At 45.8% G+C, this 23,624-nt stretch overlaps 1 protein-coding gene across 1 annotated transcript; it reads left to right on the top strand.

Annotated features, from left to right (window-relative positions):
* The first annotated feature begins 446 nt into the window (after positions 1 to 446).
* Positions 447 to 15,548, top strand: BPGM (bisphosphoglycerate mutase). The gene is made up of 4 exons (XM_066550402.1): positions 447 to 506; positions 1,518 to 1,610; positions 4,006 to 4,661; positions 12,405 to 15,548. The coding sequence occupies exons 3-4, from the start codon at positions 4,061 to 4,063 to the stop codon at positions 12,596 to 12,598; spliced, it is 795 nt and encodes a 264-aa protein (XP_066406499.1). The 5' UTR covers positions 447 to 506; positions 1,518 to 1,610; positions 4,006 to 4,060; the 3' UTR covers positions 12,599 to 15,548.
* Positions 15,549 to 23,624: the final 8,076 nt, after the last annotated feature.

Below are 23,624 nucleotides of genomic sequence, written 5' to 3'. Positions count from 1 at the left end.
CCTTACGAAAACATGTCTGGTTTTTTTTTTTTTTTTTGGGTTTTTTTTTTTTTTTTTTTTTGCTACTGATTTCATTATGAGTAATTAGAATTTGGCCCCTTGCTTTTCTCCAAAACATGAAGGTCCTAGAGTGGTTTCGGGAGGTTTGGACACCTCCCGTCGTGCTCTGCGTGCCCGGACGGGCGGGGGTACCCAGCATCTCTGCGGGAATCCTTGGCACAAGGACCCGCTCCGGGGGCCGGGCTCGGCGGGGCGCGATGGCCGCGGCGTCCCGGAGCCCCGCCGGGCACGGCAGCACTGGCCTCGGCCCGCCCCGGGGCACGCGTCACTGCCCCGCGCCGCGCCCATTGGCTGAGCCGGCTGCCCGTCCGCCCGACCGGCCAATCAGCGCGCGCCGCTCTCGCGGGCGCGGAGGCGCCGCGGCCGCAATAAGACGCGCGGCCCGCCCCTGGCCCTGCCCGGCCGCGGCTCCGGCGCTCCCCGTGAGGCGGCGCGGCGTCAGCCCGGTAATTCCCGGGGGCTCGGGGTCGGGCAGGGGAGCGGCCCTGGGTTCAGGGGGGGTTTCCTCGGCGGGGCTGTTCCGGCCCTCCAGGGAGGGATGGTGGTGCTGTCCCCCGGGCGAGGGGACGGTGGCCGTGGGGTACCGTGGCCGCGTGTGTCCGTGGCCGCGTCCCTGGGAGCCCGTGGTCGGGTCTGTGTTTGTGTGCCCGTGGCCGTGTCTGTGTTTGTTTGCGCGGGTCCCGGAGGTGCTGTCCTGCTTGTGGCCGAGCCCCCGTGCTCGGGGAGGGCTGGGCCACGCAGGTGCTCCGCTCAGGGACGCCTTAGGAAAGGGATGAGCTCGTCCCGGCTGGAGCAGGAGCCCTGGAAGTGGCCGCCTCTGGTGTTAGACCTTAAAGCTGTGCTTGGCCCAGAGATTCGCCGGTGTGAGATGTTATCCTGGGCACTGTGCGCTGCTCTGCTGAGCTGAGCTGGGGCTCTGGGTTTCTGTTCTCTCGTAGAGTAAGCCATAGAAGGGTTTGGGTTGGAAGGGTCCTTAAAGGCCATCTAGTTCCACCCCCGTGCCATGGGCAGGGACACCTTCCACTAGACCATGTTGCTCAAGACTCCAACCAGCCTGGCCTTGAACACCTTTAGCGATGGGGCACCCACAGCTTCTCTGGACAACCTGTTCAGTGCCTCTGTGCTGCCTCCAGGTCTGCTGTCGGTATCCTCCGTGGTCCCCCAGAGCTTTTGGTAGATTTCTGCACACTAAACCTATGGTAATTGCAGTCTAAACAAATCTTAGGGAGCAAATGATGTCCCCGGGCATGTGGGAGAGCAGAAATTTTCCCTTGATGGAAATACAGGAGTTGTGCGTTGGCATCTTTTTGGGAGAAGGCATTTGGTAGCTTTCCCAGCCCATACAAGCGGTGTGTGCTCTATTTTTTTAACAGCTTTGAGAGCAAACGGTGGCTGGCATGGCCATTTGCACTTGTGGGCTCTTTCTGTGAGCACTGGTGTTTATTCTTTCCCTGCAGGTAACCAGCCAGGAGTGTGTGCTGGCCTCTGTATAAAGCAGCTCTTGAGCCTGTGCTGGGATTTGTGTAGGTTGTTGCTTTGCTGTAGGAAAGGTGAGTAGGATTATTTCCATGTGTTGCTCTAAGGCTTTCTAGTTTAAATGCTTCCAGAAGTGGACCGATATTCAAACAACACTGTGACTTGCTAGTTCTTTCTAAATTTGAGAATTGTGCTTCTGCCTAATGTTTTATATAAGTGAACTGGAATTTATGACACCCAGGTACTATTTGGTCACTGTGTAAGTGTATCTCTTATAGTAACTAAATTTTCTATTGCTTTTGGTTAAAATGCCAACTAAACTTTGGCAAAGAGGTGCATCACCCCTATTGTTGGGTCTTAATTTGGTTTTGTAGATTATGTAATCTATTCCTGTGGACAACAGAATCAATTAATCTGAATAAAGAAGTATTTGCAGAGATAGAGCTTTCTTTGCAGCTATTTTATGTGTAGTAGCTCATGCTGTGAACACGCTGCAATTTTTTAATTGTATCTGTGGTATATTGAGTAAGGATCAGTTGCTTTAGGTGGAAATGCTGTCAAATAGTTGTTTTTGTTATAAGCCTAGGATCTTACAGGGTGCAGCTTAGTGTGGGATCTGATGTGACACCTGAATCCTAATAATAACTGATTTCTTTGCTTAAAGTGCAGCTGATTATGGGGAGTGGAAAAAATGGACCATGCAGGGGATTTTGTCTGAGACGTTTCTTGTCCTACACAAATCTCAGCCTGCCTTTGCATGAAATGAGACTTTCTTTTGTATTTTTCAGCTGTCTGTTGGGTTTCAAACAATACCTCCTGATATTCTGTAAGAATCTCAGTCCTCAAGGGCTTTTTAATCCTGAGCTGTGCCATTAGGCAGAAATCAGCACTGGGGGGGGGGTTTGCAGAGTGCCCTTGTGTGATGTAGACTCTGTCTTAATGTAAGATTAGAGGAGAACTAAGCTGCTGTTATAAGCAAGATCAGATTCCTGAGTCTGTTAATGAATTCAACTTTTCTAGATACTTTTTTTTGAAAGCTTGTTAAAATGAATGCTGGTATTGTGCTGGGTGTTTCCCAAAACCCAGAATGCATGGGCCTACCCCATCCTGCTGACCTAATTCAGGGTCACATTCAGAGCGCCTGAATTTGAGATTCTTGGAGTGTGACTGAAGCAGCTCCAACTGATTTGAGATGAGGGGAGCTCCTTCAGTGTGTCATGGAAATCCAGCCCCAGGTTGGGAGTGCAGAAATCAAAGCTCAGTCTCCCACTGCCCATGGTTTTGAGAGCACTTAATATTCATCTGAGGTACAGCAGTCCCCCAGTGCAGAGAATTGTATTTTTATATTTTTTCCCCTGCTCTGTCCGTTGCTATCCAGCCTTGTCTCAGGTCAGAGGGATCAGGGGGGATTTTCAGAGTTGCAGTCCTGTGTTAGATGGGCCTTTCAGGCATCCCATTGTCTGCTAGCAGATCTTGGCCCACCTTGGCAGACCCTTGGGTGTGTGGTCAAAAGGTATCTACCATTGAAGACAATCCAGAGGTGGTGTTGCTTGAAAGAAAAAAGAGAAAGGTGCTGTTTGACCTTATGAATGTGTGGCTGTCTGACTTAATGAGGACAGCAAACAGGCTTTTTGTGCTCACTCCAAAAGTAAAAACATTAATCCTGCTGCCTAAGAATCTGGCATTGTAATTCACAGACAGCAGAGGAGAAATAGACTTGAAAGTCAGGAAGAGGATGGGATAATCTGTGAGGTCACTTGGGGATTCAGTGAAATGAGGACTCACTGGCTGTACATTGCATCCCAGAGTATCTGTGTTGTCACACTTGAGCGTGGAGGAATGATGGAGGAGGTGGCCTGGGGAAAAAATTCAAGCATAGACTGGCATAATTAACAGGACAGGATGGGGGATATGAGGAAATTATGCAGAGTGTGACTGTGTTGACACCTCCTTTGAGAAAAGCTGATAAGGTTTTGTGTGTTGCCAGTTGCAGTGCTCTGGTCCCACTCTGCAGTTCCTCTGGCTGAGGGCCACAGCTGCTCTCCGTGCCTGCATTCCCTTGGAGCAGAGAGGATCTGGACAGGCCTGGTGGGCTCCAGCTGCATGGGGCACCTCAGAGTTCCCCAGTGAGGGAGATCTGCTGCTCTGTGAGCCTGGGATACTGAGTGAGGCTCTGTTTAAGCACTTGAGGGAAACTGTAGGCTGGAACAGCTTGTACAAATCTGCTCCTAATCAATGGTTTTAGTGGGCTAGTTGCAACAAGCTGGGTGAAGGGTGGCACTTTCCTTCCCACATGAGGTCTCCTGGTTTGGAATTCCTCCCACTCTCAATTGTAAAATCACACTCAGCAGACACTTGTTGCTTTGCTTGTTTTGATTCTGATAGTTGTTTACTTTTCACTGCCTTATTGCTACTTGTACTGCATTATGTGTGGGATGTTTGATGTGTCTGTCTCGTGTCTCTGTCCAGATGTGTCGCTGTTAGATGCCAGACCAGCTGCCCTCTGTGCCAAGCTGCAGCCAAAATGGCAAAGTACAGGCTTGTTCTCCTGAGACATGGGGAAGGAGCCTGGACCAAGGAGAATCGCTTCTGCAGCTGGGTGGACCAGAAGCTGAGCACTGATGGCATAAAGGAGGCTCAGAACTGTGGCAAGCACCTCAAAGCCCTGGGCTTCGAGTTCGACCTCGTCTTCACCTCTGTGCTGAGCCGCTCCATCCAGACTGCCTGGCTGATCCTGCAGGAGATGGGCCAGGAGTGGGTCCCCATCCAGAGCTCCTGGAGGCTGAACGAGCGTCACTATGGAGCCCTGATTGGGCTCAACAGGGCAGAGATGGCTCTGAACCACGGCGAGGAGCAAGTGAAGATCTGGAGGAGGAGCTACGATGTCACCCCACCCCCCATCTCTGAATCTCACCCCTACTACGCCGAGATCTACAATGACCGTCGCTACAAATGCAGTGATGTCTCTCAGGAGAACCTCCCAAAGGCTGAAAGTCTCAAAGATGTGCTTGATAGACTCCTTCCCTACTGGAACGAAAAGATAGTGCCAGAACTGAAAAGTGGCAAAATGATTCTTATCTCTGCTCATGGCAACAGCAGCAGGGCGTTGCTGAAGCATGTGGAAGGTAAGGGCCTTTGTTTTAGTCTTCCCCTCTCCTCCTTGCTCAATGCCTTGGAGCTTTGTGTGTTGTTCTGTAGTGTATATTACTTACCTGGGCAAGGTAAGAGTGTCTGTGGTCTCCAAGGAGGAGGTAGAAAGTTGGTCAAGGAAGCAAACTGGGAGATGTGGAAAGGGGAGAGTATAGTGATCCCCCAGTCAGGGAATAATGTGCTCTGACTCCATAATTCAGGAGGCTGAACAATTGCTTCATTAAGCTATACTATATCACACTAATACTATACCAAAGAGACACTGTACTAAAGAAAAACCCATGACTGTCTGAGACAGGACACAGCTCTGACCCAACTGAAGCAAAACAACCTTCACCAGTGTCCAGTACCCAAATCACTTTGGGTAAACAATCTCCGTAACACATTCCACACGTGCAAAACAACAGGAGCAGCAAGTAGAGATAAGAATGGTTTTCTCTTCTTCTCTGAGCTTCTCACTGCCTTCCCCAGGAAAAGTCCTGGGAGAGAGTTGTGCCTGCTGCTCTCTGTGGAGAGAATTCCTTAGGTTAATGTAGTTAAGGAAAGGGCCAGATGCTTTCATTTTATTTCTCATTGTTCATTTAAAACTACTGTATTCAAACAAAATTTTTGATTGGTTTAGATAGACAAAAACTCTGCAGGCTCACATTATTCTTGGGTTTTTTTCAGCTGCTTTGTCAGGTTTGTGATAATCATCTCTTAATTAAAAAAGCATTGCTGTAACACAGCAGAATAAAAGTGCCTGGCTTGGGTTGTAGTCCTGGCTGGACTGGAATGTTTCCAGGAGTGGGATATCTGCTGCCTCTTTGGGCAGCACGTTCCAGTGTTTTACCAGCTTCATCATAGAAACTTTCTTCCGTATATCTAGTCTGAAAGGATCTTCTTTTGGTTTAAAACCATCATCCCTTGTCCTATTGCAACAGGCCCTGCTAAAAAGTCTGTTTCCATCTTTCTTAGAGGTGTTTCTGGAACCTTCTCTTCTCCAAGCTGAACAGTCCCAGCTCAGTCTTTCCTCAGAGGAGACGTGCTCCATCCCTCTGCTCATTTTTGTGGCCCTCTTCTGGTCCTACTCCAACAAGTCTTACCTGGGCTTAAAATCCCAGAACTGGTCTTGAAAATGATTCATTTTTGGCTTTATGATAAAAACCATCCTTTTCATTGTTAGAGTCTTACCTCCCTTCCTCTTTCATCTCCTGACTTCTAGACTCTCCTAAACTATATTAATTAATTATTAATCATCCTTGAACTATATTAATTTCTTTGTGGGTAGAGCAGAATTCAGTGGTTACATATGTGTGAATGCAGCCTGGTACAGTTGTAGTTACAAATATGCACACACTGACTGTGTCCACTCAGGTGTTTTTTTTTTTTTTAGTTTTAAAATCCTGTGTTTTGTGGCTCTGCCTGCTGATTACTTTTTGCATTTGGCCATGCTGGAACAGTCAGGACATCAGGAGTCTGAAGGCTGTGAAATGAGCAGGTGCAAATGGCTTCTGAGACTGGAGAGGCTGAGAATCCTGGGGTGCACATCATGGATGAAGGAGGAAGGGCTGGTTCAGTCAGTTCCATGATGTGGTCAGAGTGGTTGTCCACACTGTGTGAAATGATAAAGGAAGAAGGGGAAAGGGGATCTGGGGACTTCCCTGGCTCCCAAGAACTGAACCAGCTCCATGAAACCACGCTGGCCAAGCCCTCTGGGGGTGAAATGGTGACAGCTGAGTGTAGGTTCCAGCAGAGATCCTGGGCCACCTTCTGTGCCCAGAAGGTGAGGCTGCAACAGGGGCTGGCAGCCCCAGGGAGTGGGGAGGGTTGCTTTGGAGTTAGCATGGCTCACTTGGATTTCTTGCTGCGCTGAGATCAGGGAGGAGCAGTGCTGCAGAACCTTGGGACAATTGCCTACTCTGTGTAACTCTTTCAGGACTGCCCATACTCAAGGTGTAATAGAGTTGTCCTTTGTCTTGCAGTATACTTTCACCCTCCCAGCACGTGCTTACAAAGGGAAATGTGAACTTACAAAGGGAAATGTGAACTTACAAAGGGAAATGTGAGCAGTCCTTGGCAGAGGATCTGGTGAGCTACCCCAGCTCCCACACAGGAACTACTGGCAGGTACCTGCTTGGCTCTCCTGCCCTTTAGGTAGTGGAGAATGGATTTCTGAAGAGCTGGCCTGAAGGGTAGCATGGACAGAGCTTTGAGACCCCCGGTATTACAATCTACCTTTGTTGTTTTATTTTCCCTTTTTTTTTTTTTTTTTTCCCTTGGCCTAAATCTAGTTTGATCTAAGAGATTCCTTGTCTGCATTGCTGACTGTCTCCATTTCTCTGCTGGAAGGTTGTGAGTTGCTCTGGAACCCTGCTAGAGTGGGACCTCATTCAGCAGTGCTTAAACTTTGCCAGTCTACTGTATTTATAGCACCCACTGTGAGATGGGCTGTGTTTTTGTGGATTTTTCTTTTTTATAAGATTAGTGTGTCCTGCACTTCAGTGGAGTTTTCTAAGCCTCTCCAGCTTAGCTGGAACTATTTTTCTTCCTTTTTTTTTTTTTTTTTCTTCTTTTTTTTGGCATTTTGATAACTAGGTTCCAAATGCCTCAAGCAGCAATCTTGTATGGCTGCTTGGATGTCTTACTCATGGTGTTAACTTGATCTTGGAAGATGTAGATCAAACTTTAAATGGCAGAAAATAGGAATGTTTTCATTCAGTTGGATCTGATGAAACAATTATAATTGTTTTAGTGTCAATTTGATTTTTTTTTTTCCGAAAAGACTACAGAGTATCCCTTGAAGTTACTATTTCAAGGAGGTATTTTCTTGAAGCAGGATTGCAATTCTCTGAATCTGTGTTTTCCTTGTTCTGAGTAATTGGTAAAGAGCTGGAACTGTAGTTCTGCTTTCTACTTGCATGGAGCAACAGTATCATGCTCAAAAGGCTTTGATTGTGGGTTTGGATTTTGTTCTTGTTTTCTCATTGCACAGAGTGGGCCTCATTAAGATGTATGAAATGTCTGTAGAATATGTCATGCTAAATGAGCGTTCTGGATGCACAGGATCTATTTGCAGGTGTTTTTTCTCAATTCTTTGGGGGAGGATAGTTTTCTCTTTATCTAATAACCAGTGCTTCATATTAAACCCTTTTGACAGTGTTTCTTTATGAAGATATTAATGTAATACTTGTGACCACCTTGCCCAAGTGCTGACTGGAGACCAAGTCCAATGGACTGATTTACCAGGAAGGATTGGTGGGCTGTCTCAACATTTCTTTCTTCCCAGCCATTTAACCCTGGGCACTGGTATCAGGTACCTCAAAACAAGGTTTGTGGAATGCCTGATTCTAGAATTTCCAGTAGTATTCCAATAATTTACATGCTGGAGCTGGTGTGGATTGTGTTGAGGGCTTCTTAATAAGATTATTTCACTGATTTTGCTGCTTATCCTTCTTCAGGAAATACTGCTTATGTGAGTGTGGTGTTGTGAGTGCAGGTGCAGGGAACAGCTTGAGATCTAAAACTCAGTGGTCTTGAAATGAGATGGTCTGGCTCTCCCTGTCATTTCCCCCAGTCTTTGATCAGTGCTTCTGCTGCTTATTTCTTGTGAGCTTGCTGGGCCTCTTTACAAATGACCTTGGCCTGTGTTTTGGCCACTGCTGCTCCCACAGCATCAGGAATGTCTCTCCAACATTATCCCCAACAGGGCTGGGGTTGGGCAAGCTCTTGGGAGGGGACATAGCCAGGAGAGCTGACCCAAACTGACCAGAGGGATATTCCTTAGCCTTTATGATGTCTGCTCAGCAGGGAAAGCTAAGAGAAAGTGAGGGAAGGGCATTTGTGATGGCATTGAAGCAATAGCTCTGCACACTGAAGCTCTGATTAGTGGCAAGTGATTGGATTGCCTGCTGATGGGAAGCAGAGAATAAATCCTTTGTTTTCCTTTGCTTCAGTGCTTGGCCTCTACTTGTGTTTTAGTGAACTGTCTTTATCTTGACCCACAAGTTATTTTTGCATCTTTTCTCCCCTCCCATTGAGCTGAGGATGGGAGTGATAGAGCAGCTTGGTGAGCACCTGGTGTCCAGCCACACCACCAACCCACCACAGTTCTTTTTTGGTGCCCCACTGTGGTCCCCTGCCACTAAAGCTTGGCTGTGGAAACCTAATACAGACAGAAAGTCTTGGCAGACATGAGTGGAACAAATGTAAATTATATACCACAGCCATGGTTGTAGCCCACCCTTCTTTCTTTCCTTAAAATTTGCACAGCAAGGTAACAATCTGTCAAGATCAAAAGCCAGATTCTAACACTGTGCTTGTTTCCCTCCTCTGCCCTGTTGAAGTTAGATCTTCTGTCAGCCTGCAGGGAGGGCAGAAAGTGGCTCTGAATATTTACATTACTAGGCTAAAAGTTTGGTGTTTTCATTAAGCATATGGGATGCTATGACCTGATTTAGAACTCAATTAAAAAGCACTAGTATTAAACAAACTTTTGTGGCTCAATTGATGCATTTGATCTTGTGTATGATCTTTTATTGGATGAATCATCTGGGCATGCAGAGAGGAGGGTGTTGTTATTCTCAACAGCTCTTGTGGGTTTTGGGTTCCTCTGACCATAAGAATAGGAGGGAGGAACTTGGTAAGAACAGGTGAGAGGGAAGGGGAAGCTGAACCAGCCCCTCTGAAAGTGCTGTAGTGCTCAAAATCAGTGGGGTTTGTCTCTGTAGGACTTTGCAAGGTCCAAATATTTGAAAACACCCCATGGGCTACCACATGAAGGTGATTTCTTAGGCTTGCCTGGAGATATTTCCAATTTGTGTGTTTGGTTACCCAGTTTGGTTAAATGGAGGATAAGTGAGCTGGGCAGGAATTCTGAATGTGATTTTGGAAGGTCTCTTTTATAAAAGGTGCTGTACCAAGTTACTGTAGTGCTCCTGTGCCTGACTGCTCCCTGCTGTACAGGTGAGGAGCAGTGTAGGTGTCAGGTCACTCAGGTGTCCCAGGAACAGAGCAGGGCAGATGGCCACTTGAGGAGTGCAGCTGCCTAGGCAGCATTTCATCTGGACTCCTCAGGAAGTCATCCCGAGTACTTCAGTAATGTCTGTGGGTTCTCACAACTATAAATATGTAGGACCTGGTTTTTAAACCTCCTTGGGTAAAAACTGCTTCCAGCAGCTCAGTATTTCAGCAGTGCTGAGACCCAGGCTTTGGCTTTAAACTGAAGGGAAGCATGTTGCTTCTTCCATGGTCTTATTTACCATTGCACCTTGGAGTCAGCAGTTGAGGTCTTGCCCTGATTTCACCCTTCTTCCCTGTGCCATGGGCTGGGTTGTGACTCAGGCCGGCTCAGATGGAGCTCAGGAAAAGGTCAGCTGGTTCTGGTTACAGCACATGGAGTAACTGGATAGCAGTCAGCTCACACTGCAGCCATTGCTGCTGCAAGGTGTGATCCCTTTGCTGTCCAAGGTGTGTCCTTTGCTGGCCTGCTGGCTGGGGAATGTTCTGGTGAGCTCTCCTGCAACCAAAGAGCTTGTGTGACCAGCCTGCTCAGCTTCTTGCTTCCTGAAAAACAGAAATGCTACACACAGCAACAGGCACTGTTGTTTCTTTAGGGTTTTCATCTGACTTCAGCTTGTGTTTCCAGACTTCTGCTGTGGGGCTGCACTTGTCTATGAGGAAGAGTCCTGAGGAGAAAACCATCATGTTTGCTGCTCTGTGTTTATCCTAGGCTGCACTGTTTTGCTTTGTAAATCAATACTAGTTGACATTGTGGTCACTCCATGTTCTGTAAAAACAGTAAAATCCATTTCTGAATCCATGTAGCTACAGCTAGTTTTGTTTAATCCATCTCCAGAGGAAACTTTTAAATATCATGTCTCCTGACCACATTATGTGGTTAGCCTAAACTCTCCTGCATGACTTCATCTACTGTGTATGTATTTGAATGGTTTAGTCTGGGAGACTGAACTTAGGAGGTGGTCAGAACACTTCCTAGGCATGGATTCTCTGGGAATACACATGGAGATGTGGGTGTTGTTAAAATCTAATGCTTCAGAATCCTTGGAATAAGAGCTCAGGCAGCTTGGCTGCTTCTTTTGCAAACCAAGTCCTTGAGAACAGTGCTTGTGCCTGGTGAATGGATGCAGTATTTTTCCCATCTATTCCTGCACCATTTTTAAATTCTAGGTATTCTTTGAGTTTTTTTCCCTGTAGGTCTGATTCTGTGGCCTACACCAGGTGAATTACTTGTCCCTTGTATGCAAGAAGTGCTTGAGCTGTCTGAGTGTGACTTGTTTCAATGGACTGATGCTCAATATGTAGCAAGGTGTAAGTTCTTTGCCAAGGTTTCTTTCTGGTGCTCCATGCCCTTCTGGAAGTTGGGGCTCACCCAAGTGCTGAGCATAAAGCAAGAATAGGGCACTGCAAAAGTTGGGTGCTGGTGCAGTCTCTGGGCAGGGGCACCTGATCCTCACCTCATGAACAATTCTGGTTTTTCTGGCCTGTTGTCACCCCACTGCTGCTGAGTTGTTTGACTCGTGTGTTTTCCTGTTAATGTGATGGCTCTGCTTTTCTACTTAATGTGCAAATCTCTGGTAAATTTACACCCCTGTGTTCTGAGGACCATCTGTTTTGTCAGCTGCTCCAGGAGGATGTTTGCTTGGTGCACCTTGGTCTGGTTCATATGGTGTCATCACTTCAGAAGCTCGTGGTGTGCATTTTCTGAGTGAATTACTCAAATCTGCCCTGCTTCACAACAGCAGGCTGCTGCTGGGACCTCAGTGCTTCCAAAAAGGGGGGGGAAAAGGAAATCTTGACATTCCCAATGACACCAGCTTTCTTTTGCCTGATTTTTTTTTGAGGGATAGTATCTTTGCAGTCGCTGCTTTTAATGCAATTATTTAGACTTCGTGTGGAAACTTTACTAGGATGTTTGGTCTTGAAACTCACTTGGAGGCTTTGGATGTGTGTTTGATATAAAAATAACCAGCAATTTCATTGAGATGAGAGCCCAGAGTATTTTAATTACATGTCTGCATAACATAAATATTATTTTCCAGGTACACATTCCTTTAGTGAAGTGGGGAAAAAAGAGGAATGCTCCAAGTACAAGTTGACTTTCTGCTTCCTTTTTCTTCCCCTCATTTGAAAATGGAAATGAATATCTTGTATGTAAGAATTCTGAGAACAGTACTGTGGACTTGGTTGTGAGAAATCGGATGTGGGCAAAGAGTGATTCTCACACGAGTAGAATTAAATACTGATTTTTGTGACAGTTTGTGTGATAGGAGTTGCCCAGAAAATTTAAGAGAAAAGCTAAACTTGTTACCCTGCCTCTTTAAGAGTCTATATAGGCTGTGCAACAGAGGTTGTTTCATGTTGGAATAGCACATGTGGGATCCCATCTTTTGTGATTTGTGAGTTGGGAAATGATGGAGGGGAACCTATTGTACTCCATGTCCTGAATTAAAGGAACAGGGTAGTCTCCTGGGCAATCTCTTCCTGTTTATTTCACATGTGTAGGCTTAACAAGTGAAGAAATTTCTTCACCTTGATGGGAATTCTCTCCTTCAGCTGTTCCTAAAAGACTAGCTGGGAATTGACCCTTGAATGGCTGGTGGTGTCCATGGAGGCTGGAAGGTGTCCTTGGCTGTTTTGAGACTGGGTAACCTCAGAAATAAGGCAGGAGGCAGTGAGGAAGCTGGAGGTGTAACTCTTGTTTTGTTTTTCTTTGGCAGGCATCTCCGACGAGGACATCATCAACGTCACCCTCCCCACTGGTGTGCCCATACTTCTTGAACTTGATGAGAATTTGCACCCTCTGGGCCCTCACCAGTTTCTGGGTGATCAAGAAGCTATCCAAGCTGCCATCAAAAAAGTGGAAGATCAAGGGAAAGTGAAATCTGCTGAGAAGTTAAATCCCACTGTCTAACACAGCTGTGTTCAGTGTGGTAGTGAGTGATGATGTACGTATGACTGCTAGGTTGCACTGTGTGAATGTCTCAATTTCAAGCACTAAATAATTGGAAGGGACAATTGTTGAGTCTCAGGTTGGTAGTTTACCCCTCTGCCTTTTCAAAAACTGGAATTTAGATTGCAGTGTGGTTTTTGATACTGGAAAAGGAGGAGATGATTCAGGTAAAGGAAACTGGCAGGGCAGCCTGCCCCAGATCCACCACTGAGGATGGCCCAGTGGAGAAATAAAGGGATGTGATATTGGTGTCAACAACAATCAGTCCTGATCTGTTAAGGAGAAAAGCACCAGCTTACTGGACTAATTTAGTCCAGGATGTTATAGGCATTAAAACTGTCACTGATAAAAATGTCACTGTTACCAACTAGGATTTTTCTGTGTCACAGTAGCTGTGTCAATTTGTTCTCAGTGGATTTCCACCTTCAGCTGGACAACTCTCTGCCTTTGTTATTTTGAGTCTTCTGTGGCCAATTCATGGTCCAGAGAATTTTGTAGAGATGTTGTGACTACTAGAGTTATCATAGTTATCTTTTTTTACACTCTATTTGGTTTTTAAGGAATGCAGATGGAATCCCTTTGCCTCCACCATCTTTGCAAAGCCTAGCATCACTGCATTTTGCTGGCTTGCAGTAATAGGATTTAAGTCAGACTTTAGTCCACAAAAGAAGCACAAAGGTTTTCTTCTGCTCAATTTTTAAATTATGTAGCTCCTAGTGAGGGACCTGAATACTTTTGAAACACTTTGGTAAGGTGTACCAGAGGTTTCATCACCCCTTAGTCAGTTGATAAATAATTCCTGCTCACCTCAGCAAAAGTGACATAGGAAAAACCCCTCTAAGCTTTCCTGAGTTGCAAAGGTATCTTGATAAATGTGTTCCACAGTAACATTAATGTGGCATTATCTGTATCCAGTTCTCTGAAGGGCTGGGAGAGATGCACGCAGCATGTCACAAGTGCTGCTGCATGCAGCTCCTTCAGCCATCCTGCTGGTAAGGAAAGCTATTCTGCCATGCCTGAAAGAGTTCTCCTGTGAGCCTCTCCTCACAATCTCAGCTTCATTCCTGTTGGGTGTTTGGCACTGGATCTGACCAGTTCACCCTGTGGCTGGATGCAGTGTAGCAGCTGTGGCAGCCTGGTGTCCTCTTCATGTACACAAGCACCAGGGTAATTCCACTTCTGAAGACTTGCTCTTAATCTTACCTGCAGATATGACACTGATAAAAAGTTTACATCTGACCCAATGTGCCAACACCTGAGCATCTCAGTCTGACCTTGGATATCAACATGGGGGACACCTGTGTGTGTGCTGCTTGAGCTGAATATGTTCTCAGCATGGCCCAGCTACAAATCTCAATATTGATGGGAATTTCCTTGGTATGAGGATAAAGTTGTGAAATCCTGGAGGAGCTGCAAGCTCTGTAGCTTGCTTTGTAAGTGTGAGAGGATGATTTTTTCCTTTTGAAGAGAGCAGTGTGACAGTGTGGTGTGCCTCTGACAGTCTTGCTGACGTGTGGAGCTTTGCAGGTCTGATGCCAGCTCACATTAGAGTAGCACATACTCCGTAAAAGACTTCTTGCTAGAAGGTAGTTTCTCATGCATGAGTGGTGCTTGGGCTTCTCTTTGGTTTTATTTTTGTAGCCCTTGCAGTAGAAACAAAGTTACATATTTCTCTTTTTAAACATAAAGCTGGTAGGTTTCATCTTTCTTTGTACAAGAGACATATTTCAGTGTTTTTTGGTTGTTTTGGTTTTTTCCCTCTGAAATGCTACTAGCAGCTTCTCTGCTACTTGATTCGATACTGGCGTAGTTTCTGGGGTTTTAGTTTCTGTGCTTAGAGTAACTCTGACTCTTAGTTGATAGTTTCCAAGTGAGTGTTACAGTGTTAGCATGCTGATCAGCAAAAGTTCATCTGTGAAAGAAACCCTGGGAAGGGTCACTGGCACTCAAGTGAGTAAATTCTTCCCCAAACATTAAATAATGTGTGAAGCTTAATATCAAGTAAATGTTACTGTAGGCTTGTAAACAGGGCCACCTGTTGCCAGTGGGAGCTGGGTGCATCCAGGTGTGTGAGCACACAGGCCACGTCCACATCCCTTTGGCACTGTGGAATTGGAATGTAGAATGCTTCAGGATGTGACATGCAGCTCCAATATCCTTGGAAATGAACCCAGCTGGGTTGGGAGACAGGCTCTCTCCTCCCCTTAGAATCCATCATCTCTTCTGTGGTTGGAGAGGGGAATGGAAAGGTGGATGAGGGAGTTTAGGGAGCATTAATTGCAGCTGAAATCACCCTTTGAGTCGTGGCCAGGAAGAAGAGAACAGCAGTGTGATGTTTGCAGGAGGTGCTGTTTCTGCAGTGCTGCTTGAGATGTGAACAGTGACAGTGCTCTGGGAAGCTTGACTTGGTTTGCTTGGATTGTGGCTCCACAGTGATGACAGGATTTTATGTGCACATCTGGCAGCAATAACACCTTGCAAAAGTATCAAATGGAACCAACTGGGGATTTCATTCTGCTCTTTAGGATTATTTTAATGCCTTGCAATTCCAAGTAACCTTTTATTTAAAATCCTGATTCATAAGCCATGTCTACTGAACAGACACCAAGTTCCAAGGTGTCAGACACCAAGATCTTCAGGCATAGCTACATCAGAGGGAGAAATGAGAATCTTGCTGTAGAGATCAGTGGTTGGGAAGCAGTTTTTCCCCTATGTTTGAGTGTGCCTCAAAGTCCTATAAGGTAAATGATGTTTTTAACATAATGGATGTGGTTGATTTGGTTTGTTTATGCATTTTTAATGTGTGGTTCAGTAGCAGTAATAGCTCTAGATCCTCTTGAAAACCTTTGTAAATATGGTGGAGCTGTCAGTTTCTTTTTAACTCAATAAATTCACCTCAAATAGAATTTAATTTGGCTTCAGTCTTTTTTTTTCCTTCTACTCCTATCCCCTTTGTTTCCTTTTCAGGGCTGATAAGTAAATAAAACTGACCTTCAGGATTCCAAAACTTCTCAAACAGTTGTTTATCACAGATCATGCAGTAAATTGGGTTAAAATAGTGCTGGAGCCAACACTTCCTTGTGTTTACATGTCAAGAAGCTCTGCTGGAGGGAATACATACCCCTCCAAAACCGTGGGGGCATTTCCTTAGGGACTGTACTTCCAGAACAGTGCATCTAAACAAATGCTTACTGATTCCCATGCTTGCTTTTCCTTTTAGTGAGAAGCGTTACTGTTCGATGTGTGTTTAAAGCTGTGGCTTCTGGAGACAAAGCCAACCCCTTCACTCTTCAAAGCACTCTGGTGCCAAGCAGAGTTGGAACTCCAAGGACAAGCACATGGAGCTGCAGGCCTGCTTCTTACTGCTGACCTTCACACAGAAAGCCTTGGATGCTGGGATAATGGGAGGCTGTATAAAAGTCCTAACAAAAGTTAGACATGCAGATAGAAGTGGGGAACACCCAGCTGTGGGGCTTTAAAAGCATACTGAAGAAACAGACTTTTTAAAACTTGGTCTTGTGGTTGTGTTGAGTGGGGAATGGAACAGATCTGTCTGAGCCATTTGTGTACTGATGCTTATAATTTTGCTTATAATAATGTGGCACTGCTGCCAACCAATTGAAAATTTTATTGGTATTTTATAGTGTATTCTCTCCCTTTCCCTGTCACTTTTTGTACTTTGCTCTGATAGCACCTCACATTGTTCCAGAGCCATCTCCACTGTTTCTTGTGTTGGGAAGAGACCATCTGAAGAGCAGCTTGGTTTCAGTCTGCCATTCTTTTGTGCCAGGGACTTTGCTATGAGCCTGCTCTGCACAGCCTGAGGAGAGACTGACTCTACTTAGTCACATTTTCAAAATTTCAACTTTGCTTTTATTATTTTTCTTACTTTTTTTTTTTTTTTTTTTTTTTTTTTAGTTTTGGTTAGTGGAGAGTGCTCATTCTCAAAGTTCACAATAAATGACATTTGCCTTATCTGTTTTCTCTGCAGCTCCTCAGCCTTGCATTCCCATGGGCAGGAGAGGAAGTTGACATGACAACCCTGCTGTTCAAGGAAGCTCAGAGCTGTGGTGGGAACTCTCTAATGATTCAAATAGAGGGTGCAGAAGGGTTTGGACTCTCCCTTTGACAGCTGTGCTGAGCAGGTGTTGCTGCCTCTTCTTGTGTTAGGTGGCCAGAGGCTCTGGGTGTGGGTGATAGAAGAGGCAAGTGCAGTTTAGCCCAGAGAGCAGGATGGCTGTGCCATGGCACTCCTCAGCCCTTGTTACCCAGCAGCTGTTCCAGCCTTGGGGCTGTTCCAGCAGAATTGAGCAGCCAGGTTTTGTCCCCACAATGCAGAAAAAAAGGGAGCAGGGGAGGAGGCTCCCTGTCCTTGCTGTTCCCATTCTGCTGGCAGAGCAGGGGAGGGCAGCAGACACCAGACTAAGGCTGTGCTGTGCTGTCCCTCCCAGGGCAATGAAGTGGCCTGGAGATGTCTTCTGCTGGCTCTTCTGAAAGGAGGGGCATTGACCCACAGCTCAGTTGGAGGTGGCAATGTAGATGATCCTTGTAGGTGCCTCCCAGCTCAGATTATTCTGTGCTTGTTGCTGTGGTGCTGCAATTACTCCTGTCAGGCTCCAGAAAGCAGTTGTGGCCCTAGTGGGACCCCAGCACTACAAATGCTGTCTGCAAGCATTATTGCCTCGTTAACAGAGCCATGTTCCTCCTCAGGTCTGTCCCAGCTCCCCCTCAGCACAGCACCTGAGTATTTCCTCATCTTTGCTCTGGAACTTTCAAGAAATTTTGGAAAAGGAATTCTCACTCCCAGGAAAGCAGTGTGAATCCAGAGGCAGCAAATACTGTCAAATTGGGCTGCTCTTGGCCTCAGAGGAGCCAGGCACTAGTTTGCTGCCATCTTCCAGCTTGGTCATACCTGCCCATGAGGAGCAAATGGCACAACTGAACACACTCTTCAGTGGAACTGTTTCTTGCAGTAAAAGCCTTTTTTTTTCTCCTTGTTCCCGGTGATAATCTAGCAGAGGAGCTGGAAAGTAGGAATATGCATGTGCTATTAATCCCTCAACCTAGGCTGGGGATGCCTTGCTGTTAATTAACTCCCAGTGCATCCTGCTTTCCTGACAGGCACGTGCCAGGCTCTCAGTAACTCCTGTGATTAAAGCTGAGCTAGACCTCTAAGAGCTGTGGTTCTTCAGCTGTTCCTGAACTGTTTTTTTCCAGAATCTCTATGGAAGGCAGTGATCCTGTCTGTGCTAGGGGTGAGAAAGCAGGCATAAAGATCCCTGAGCATCCCTGAAGGCAAAGCAACTGCAGAAATTGCAGCTGCCGATGGACTTGTAGAAAAGCAAGTGGACAACAGGTGGAGCAAGTGCATTGTGGTGAAGGATGCACAGGAAAAGGGGTGGGTTTTACACTCCTGTGCCCACATGGGGACAGCGAGGTGTCATCAACCTCTCCTGAGAGGCAGCACATTTTATCTCACAGCCAGAAATGCCCTGTGGTGGGACAAGTGGTATGAGGGTGAGTTTGTTCTGCTGGGGATTAAATTGCAGTCATCATCTGGGCTCGCTTGTGCAGATTAGTCCTACTTTAGTCCAACATCAGCAGCTCCACCAGACCAGTCAGTGCTGCGTGAAAAAAGGTGCTCAGCAATGAGCAAATGCCAAATCAAAAAGAACAGGAATTGGAAGGTGCCTTGGATTTCAGGGGTCTGATTTCAGATACTCTTGTACTAATTTTCTCCAAGGGCTCTTGTATTCTTCTCTCTCCCTGTCAGAATTTGTGGAAATTTTATAAGCGTTTTGCATTCATGCTGTCAAATTGAGCTTTGAGAAAGACAGCTCAGACCTCCCTCACACCTTGCCATATCTTGAAATGTGTGGACTGATGTGAATTGCCCAAGTAGAGAGAGTCTGATGTAGCTGATAGGAAAAGACTCCTGCAAAGTAAATTCTCATTCTTGTTCTGCAACCTTCCCTAACACATTAGTGTGAAAAGTGCTCGTTAGTGATGCAGAACTCATGAGCTTTGTGTTTGCACTTGGTGTATATTTCAACCCATATCTCTAAAGGAATTTTCTCAGTTACGTACACATTTCAGTTTCATGAGATGGTGTGGGAATAGATACGTAATTTTTGTTGGACAACAGCAAAACAGAATAAACTTTCCCAGACCTCATTTTCTCAGGTGAAAGCTTTAGGAGGCCCTACAGAAATTAAAAGTACTTTGTTTCAGTCCTGGAAATCTTATATTCTGTGCTTTCCCTTCTGTGTGGTTGGCTTGAGTGTTTTCCAGGGCCAGAATTACCTCCTTTTAACTAGCACTAGTACTTTGTATCCTATTGTCCTCTAGTTCCTTATTTAACTTCTCTGCCCTTCCCTTCTGATACCTTAGAACTCAAGTTCCACAGGAGCTTGGATTTTGGTCCTTTTTACTTAGCTTGGAAAGCATGAGTCAGATTTGGTCAGAATCCACCAGAAATACTGACATCTTTGTTCAGAACAATGAAAAAAAAAAGAACACTGGCAAGTGCCAGAATGTTTTCCATAGAAAGCTGTTGTCTGCACAATGAGGAAACAAATTCCAGTTGGCTGAAAACTCACGTGGTCCTTCACGTTTGTTTGGGGGCAAGAGTTATCACTTGGCTCTAGGTGATGCTTTTGGCTACTGTGTTTCTCACATTTTGTGTTTTTTCCCTGTCCCCTGCTGTGGCCCTGCCCTGAACTTCTCCATCCAACCACAAAATACCCTCCAGGTGCTCCCACACACCTTCTTCCATGACACCTTCCTGCACGGGGTGTCCTGCCAGCTTCAGGCTGCTTATCTGAGGTGCTGAGATGGGGGGAGACAGGGTCAACTGTGGAAAAGGTTCGAGAGGGAGATACATCTGAAAAAGCCTGAGAACTGCTGTGCTGAGGTATGGATTTCCAGCTGGATCACATTTTGTATTTTACAGTCCTGTCTGCATTCCAACGATGCACAGGGGAAAACGAGGATTTTTATATTTGAGCTGGAAAAAGCCACCCACGTGAGAGAAGCACTGAGTGACCTGTTTTCCTCTGAACAGTTTTTATCTGCTTGTTCTGTTCTCTCTGTTCCTCCAGTGGAGCTCTCTCCCACCATGATGCCCAGGGGCTCTTGCAGTGTGTCTCTGTTGTGCCTGGGCTCAGTGGTGCTGCATGACAAATGACTTTTTATGGACTTTTTACACACTGCCAAGGACCAGTGTGTGCCTCCACCACTGCTGCTGAGATCTGTGGTTGTTCATCACCTCATGGATCAGGTCTTTTGTTAATGATACCCCTCCAAAAAAGCATTGTACTCAACAGGCACTGCTTGATGTTAATTCCTTCAGTGTCCAAGGGTGGCGTGCCAGGAATGAGGAATTGGTTGAGTTAATGAATGGAAAAATCAATTACAGAAATATTAGGGGTGCTGTATTAGATATGCCTGTACTCCCCAAAGGATCATCTAAAGGCTGTCAAAACACTGGGCAATCTATTTTCCAGTTTTATGTGGCTTTGACTTGGTTTTCATGGAGATGAGAAAAAAGGCTCCACAAACCCTGGTTATTTGGTCTTGGTTCAGAAGGTGCTTAATAGCTTTGCCTCTCACGTCCCTGTTTTTGAGTGTTAATGCACAATAATTTCCACTGAACTCAGCATTTCTGTAACAGCAGGTCACTTGAAGAGCTGTCTCAACTGGATGCAGAGAGTGTGAATGTGTGATGGTGTCCAGCTCTGACACAGCCCAGGGAAAGGAGAAGGAGCCTTTGGCATGCAGGACCAGCTGCTGGACAAGTGTTCAGCCCTCCTGTGTTCGACATGTCCACTGGTGACCACAGAACTCCTGACTGGAAACACAATACTGAATTCAGCTCTTTACACTCTCCTTTTGTATGTATGGTCTTCCAGGAAATACCTTTTATCTCCACCTATTCATATTTTGCCTTATTTTATGTGGAAAATGGGGTTGTTGGTTGTGCAGTTTGCCCCTGTCCCTGATATATTTTGAAGCCCCCTATGTTCCTGCATGTGTCCATTCCAAGTTGCTCCTAATTATCCTAATTAACCTCTGACTTTGAACAAAGCAGCTCCCAAGCATAAATCATAGAATCACAGAATGGTTGGGCTTGGAAGTTTAGGGAAAACAAAGCCTCTTGTCCTGGGCTCCCAGCCAGAGCTCAGCCTACAGCAGCTGCAGCCCCTGCCCTGAACGTGGTCCTCAGCAGGAGGAACCTTCCAGAACATCCAGTTCCAGCCCCTGCCATGGTCAGAGCCACCTTCCTCTACACCAGGGTGCTCAAAGCCCCATCCAGCCTGCCCAGGGCATCCACAGCTTCCCTGGGCAACCTCTCCCAGGGCCTCACCACCCTCACAGCAAAGAATTCCTTCCAGATATCCAACCTGAAGCTGCTCTCTTTCAGCTTGCAGCCATTCCCCCTTGTCCTGTCGCTACCTGCCCTTGGAGTCCCTCTCCATTTTTCTTTTAGGCTCCCAGCAGATATTGCAAAGCTATATCTGTGAAAAGCTGTATGCTGTGTTCACCTTGATTCTTATAACCTGGGATCCTGATCCTTGTTTCCCTTGCAGTAAATTCTGGAGGTCCAGCTCTGCAGAGGGAGAGGGCCAGACTCCCCATGAGCTCTTTTTTCCCCCTGGATGCAGAAATAAAGAGCAGGCTTTGAAATGCAAACTTTGTATCTTGTCAGAGTATTTCTTGTAGGATTCCTGGGAGGGCCCTTAATGACAGCAGCCTCCATGGACAGGCAGGAAGAGGGCTAGACATTGCAAAGCATGAATAATCCTGAATTCTAGCCTGGTCATCAACCTAACGGAGCTCTGAGTAATAAAATGAGGTTTCTGGGAAAGCTTGAGATTTCTACCTGACCTTCTATTTACAACAGCTTTGTGCATTTTATCTTTGCAGTGTGCTTAAAAGATCCATTTGATTTTAAAATGGAGCTTCCCTGCCTCTTCACTCATGCTACAAGAACTGTAATAAGCATTTATTCTGTAAAAATTGTAGAGAGACTAGAGCTCAGAAGTCTTCAGTGGCAATTTTCATTCCTTTGGTAGAAGCATGGCATGGGTGTCTCTGCAAGAGTTCATTCATGCATGTAAATCAATGTCCAAAAACAGCCTGGCCCCTGCCAGCTCTGCAAAAAGGCATGAAGATCCTTCTCACAAGTCCTTGTAATGCTGCTGCAAATGGCCAGGAAGTTTTCCAAGTTCAATTTAAACATCCATGATGCCAAGTTGGAAGTAGAGGAAGAGTTCCTGCCTCTGTTGATGAAGCACTTTCAAGGCTTGTCCCTGAGAACAGTGTTTTCTTTACCAAGGGGGACTGATGGGACAGGCTTTAGCTCACCTCCTTGGACATGTCTGCAGTATGAATATCCCCACTTGAGCAAGGCTCTCCCTTGGCTCCTTCCATTGATAAGAAGGACCAGCAGTCCTTTTTAGGATGTGAATCATCAGACCTGTTTTAGACATTTCATTTAGGTGAGATTAATAGTGGCCTCCCACTATTTTCTTCTCTCCAGTGACTCAGGGAGCTCCAGTGTGCCTAGATCTGATTCAGGATGTGTTTTACAGAAGCTTCTATCTGCACAGAGGCACCACCATGCCTGATTAGATTGGTTTCTGAGCTGCAGAGTTGATTTTGGTAGGTGATACACATAGCATGCAAACAAAACCATGGATTTATACATTTATACCCTTTTAAATAATTTGTCCCAAAGCTGGATTTTGCTGTCCATAAAGGTGACTCAGCAAACCTGGTGTTCTGCATGACTTCAGCTCCTTTTCCACCCCATTTAGGGCCAGCATTGGCTTTTCCAGCATGCCTTGCAGTGTCCTGTGCTGCCCAAAACCACCCTGAGAGGATGTCTGCAGACTGATGTCTTTGCTCCTCAGCTGCAGCACAGGCAAATCCAGTGTCCAAAGCCATCCTGGGGAGGTGACCCTGCTCCTGGTTCTGGGCTGTGATTGCACAAGCCAGGAGGATTTCATCAGATTCAGGAGAGAAACACATCCCCATCTTTTCTTAGAAAGCCAAATGCTTCACAGATCTTTGCTTTTCATTTTCTCTAGGCTCCAGCAGGTCCTGCTGGGGAGACGGGTCAAGGTGGAGGGAGCTCTTTTCTCTCATTATTGGAGTGTTAAATCTTTTCTGGTGTTGAAAGCTGCAATCTGAACAGTTGAGAGAAAGTTCAGACCTGCGTACTTAGCTTCCAGAAAATGCCCACGTGGATTTCTCTGATTGAAGTGCAGCAACCACAAGGGAAATTCTCAGGACAGACAATTTCAAATTCTAAATAGAAATGTAACAGGAAATTAAAATAAAAAAGAAAGACCTATGACCAATATCCATAAAGAACCATTTGACCAGTGTCTAGATTTCAGCTTTGTAACAAATCTAGGCAAACCACCAAGAAATATGCATTTGTTATGCTTTCCCAGTTATGTTTCTCCAGCTCAAACCACTTGAAGTAAATAAAACAGCCTCAGGAAATTAGTGTATTACAGTTCTCATTGATGCAATTGCAACTGTAAAACACATTTTACAGTATTAATGTCAGCATCCAGTCATTACTTTGCAGTCAGTTTAATTGGAAGCATCTGATAATTGAGAGCTCAACCCTGACCCCAGTGATCCTTTGAGGACTTCTTCCTTTGCACAGCTGAGTCTGTGTTTGCTGTGTATAACCAACAGGTAGGAGAGATTTCAAATAATGGAGCTCCAGTCTCCCTGACAGCAATTCTCAGTTGGCTCTCTGTTTTTGGGAGACAGTGGAGACAGCTCAGGAAGGACCTGAACCTGTTGGAGCAAGCCCAGAGGAGGCCACCAAGATGATCAGAGGGATGGAGCACCTCTCCTATGGGGAAAGGCTGAGACAAAATTGGGATTGTGCAGCTTGGAGAAGAGAAGGATCCAGGGTTACCTCACTGTAGCTTTTCAACATCTGCTGGGAGCCTAAAAGAAAAAT

The sequence above is a fragment of the Molothrus aeneus genome, chromosome 5, assembly GCF_037042795.1.
Source record: "Molothrus aeneus isolate 106 chromosome 5, BPBGC_Maene_1.0, whole genome shotgun sequence".
NCBI lineage: Eukaryota > Metazoa > Chordata > Aves > Passeriformes > Icteridae > Molothrus > Molothrus aeneus.
The sequence above is the reverse complement of the archived record's forward strand: the minus strand, read 5'-3'. Positions and strand labels throughout refer to the sequence as shown.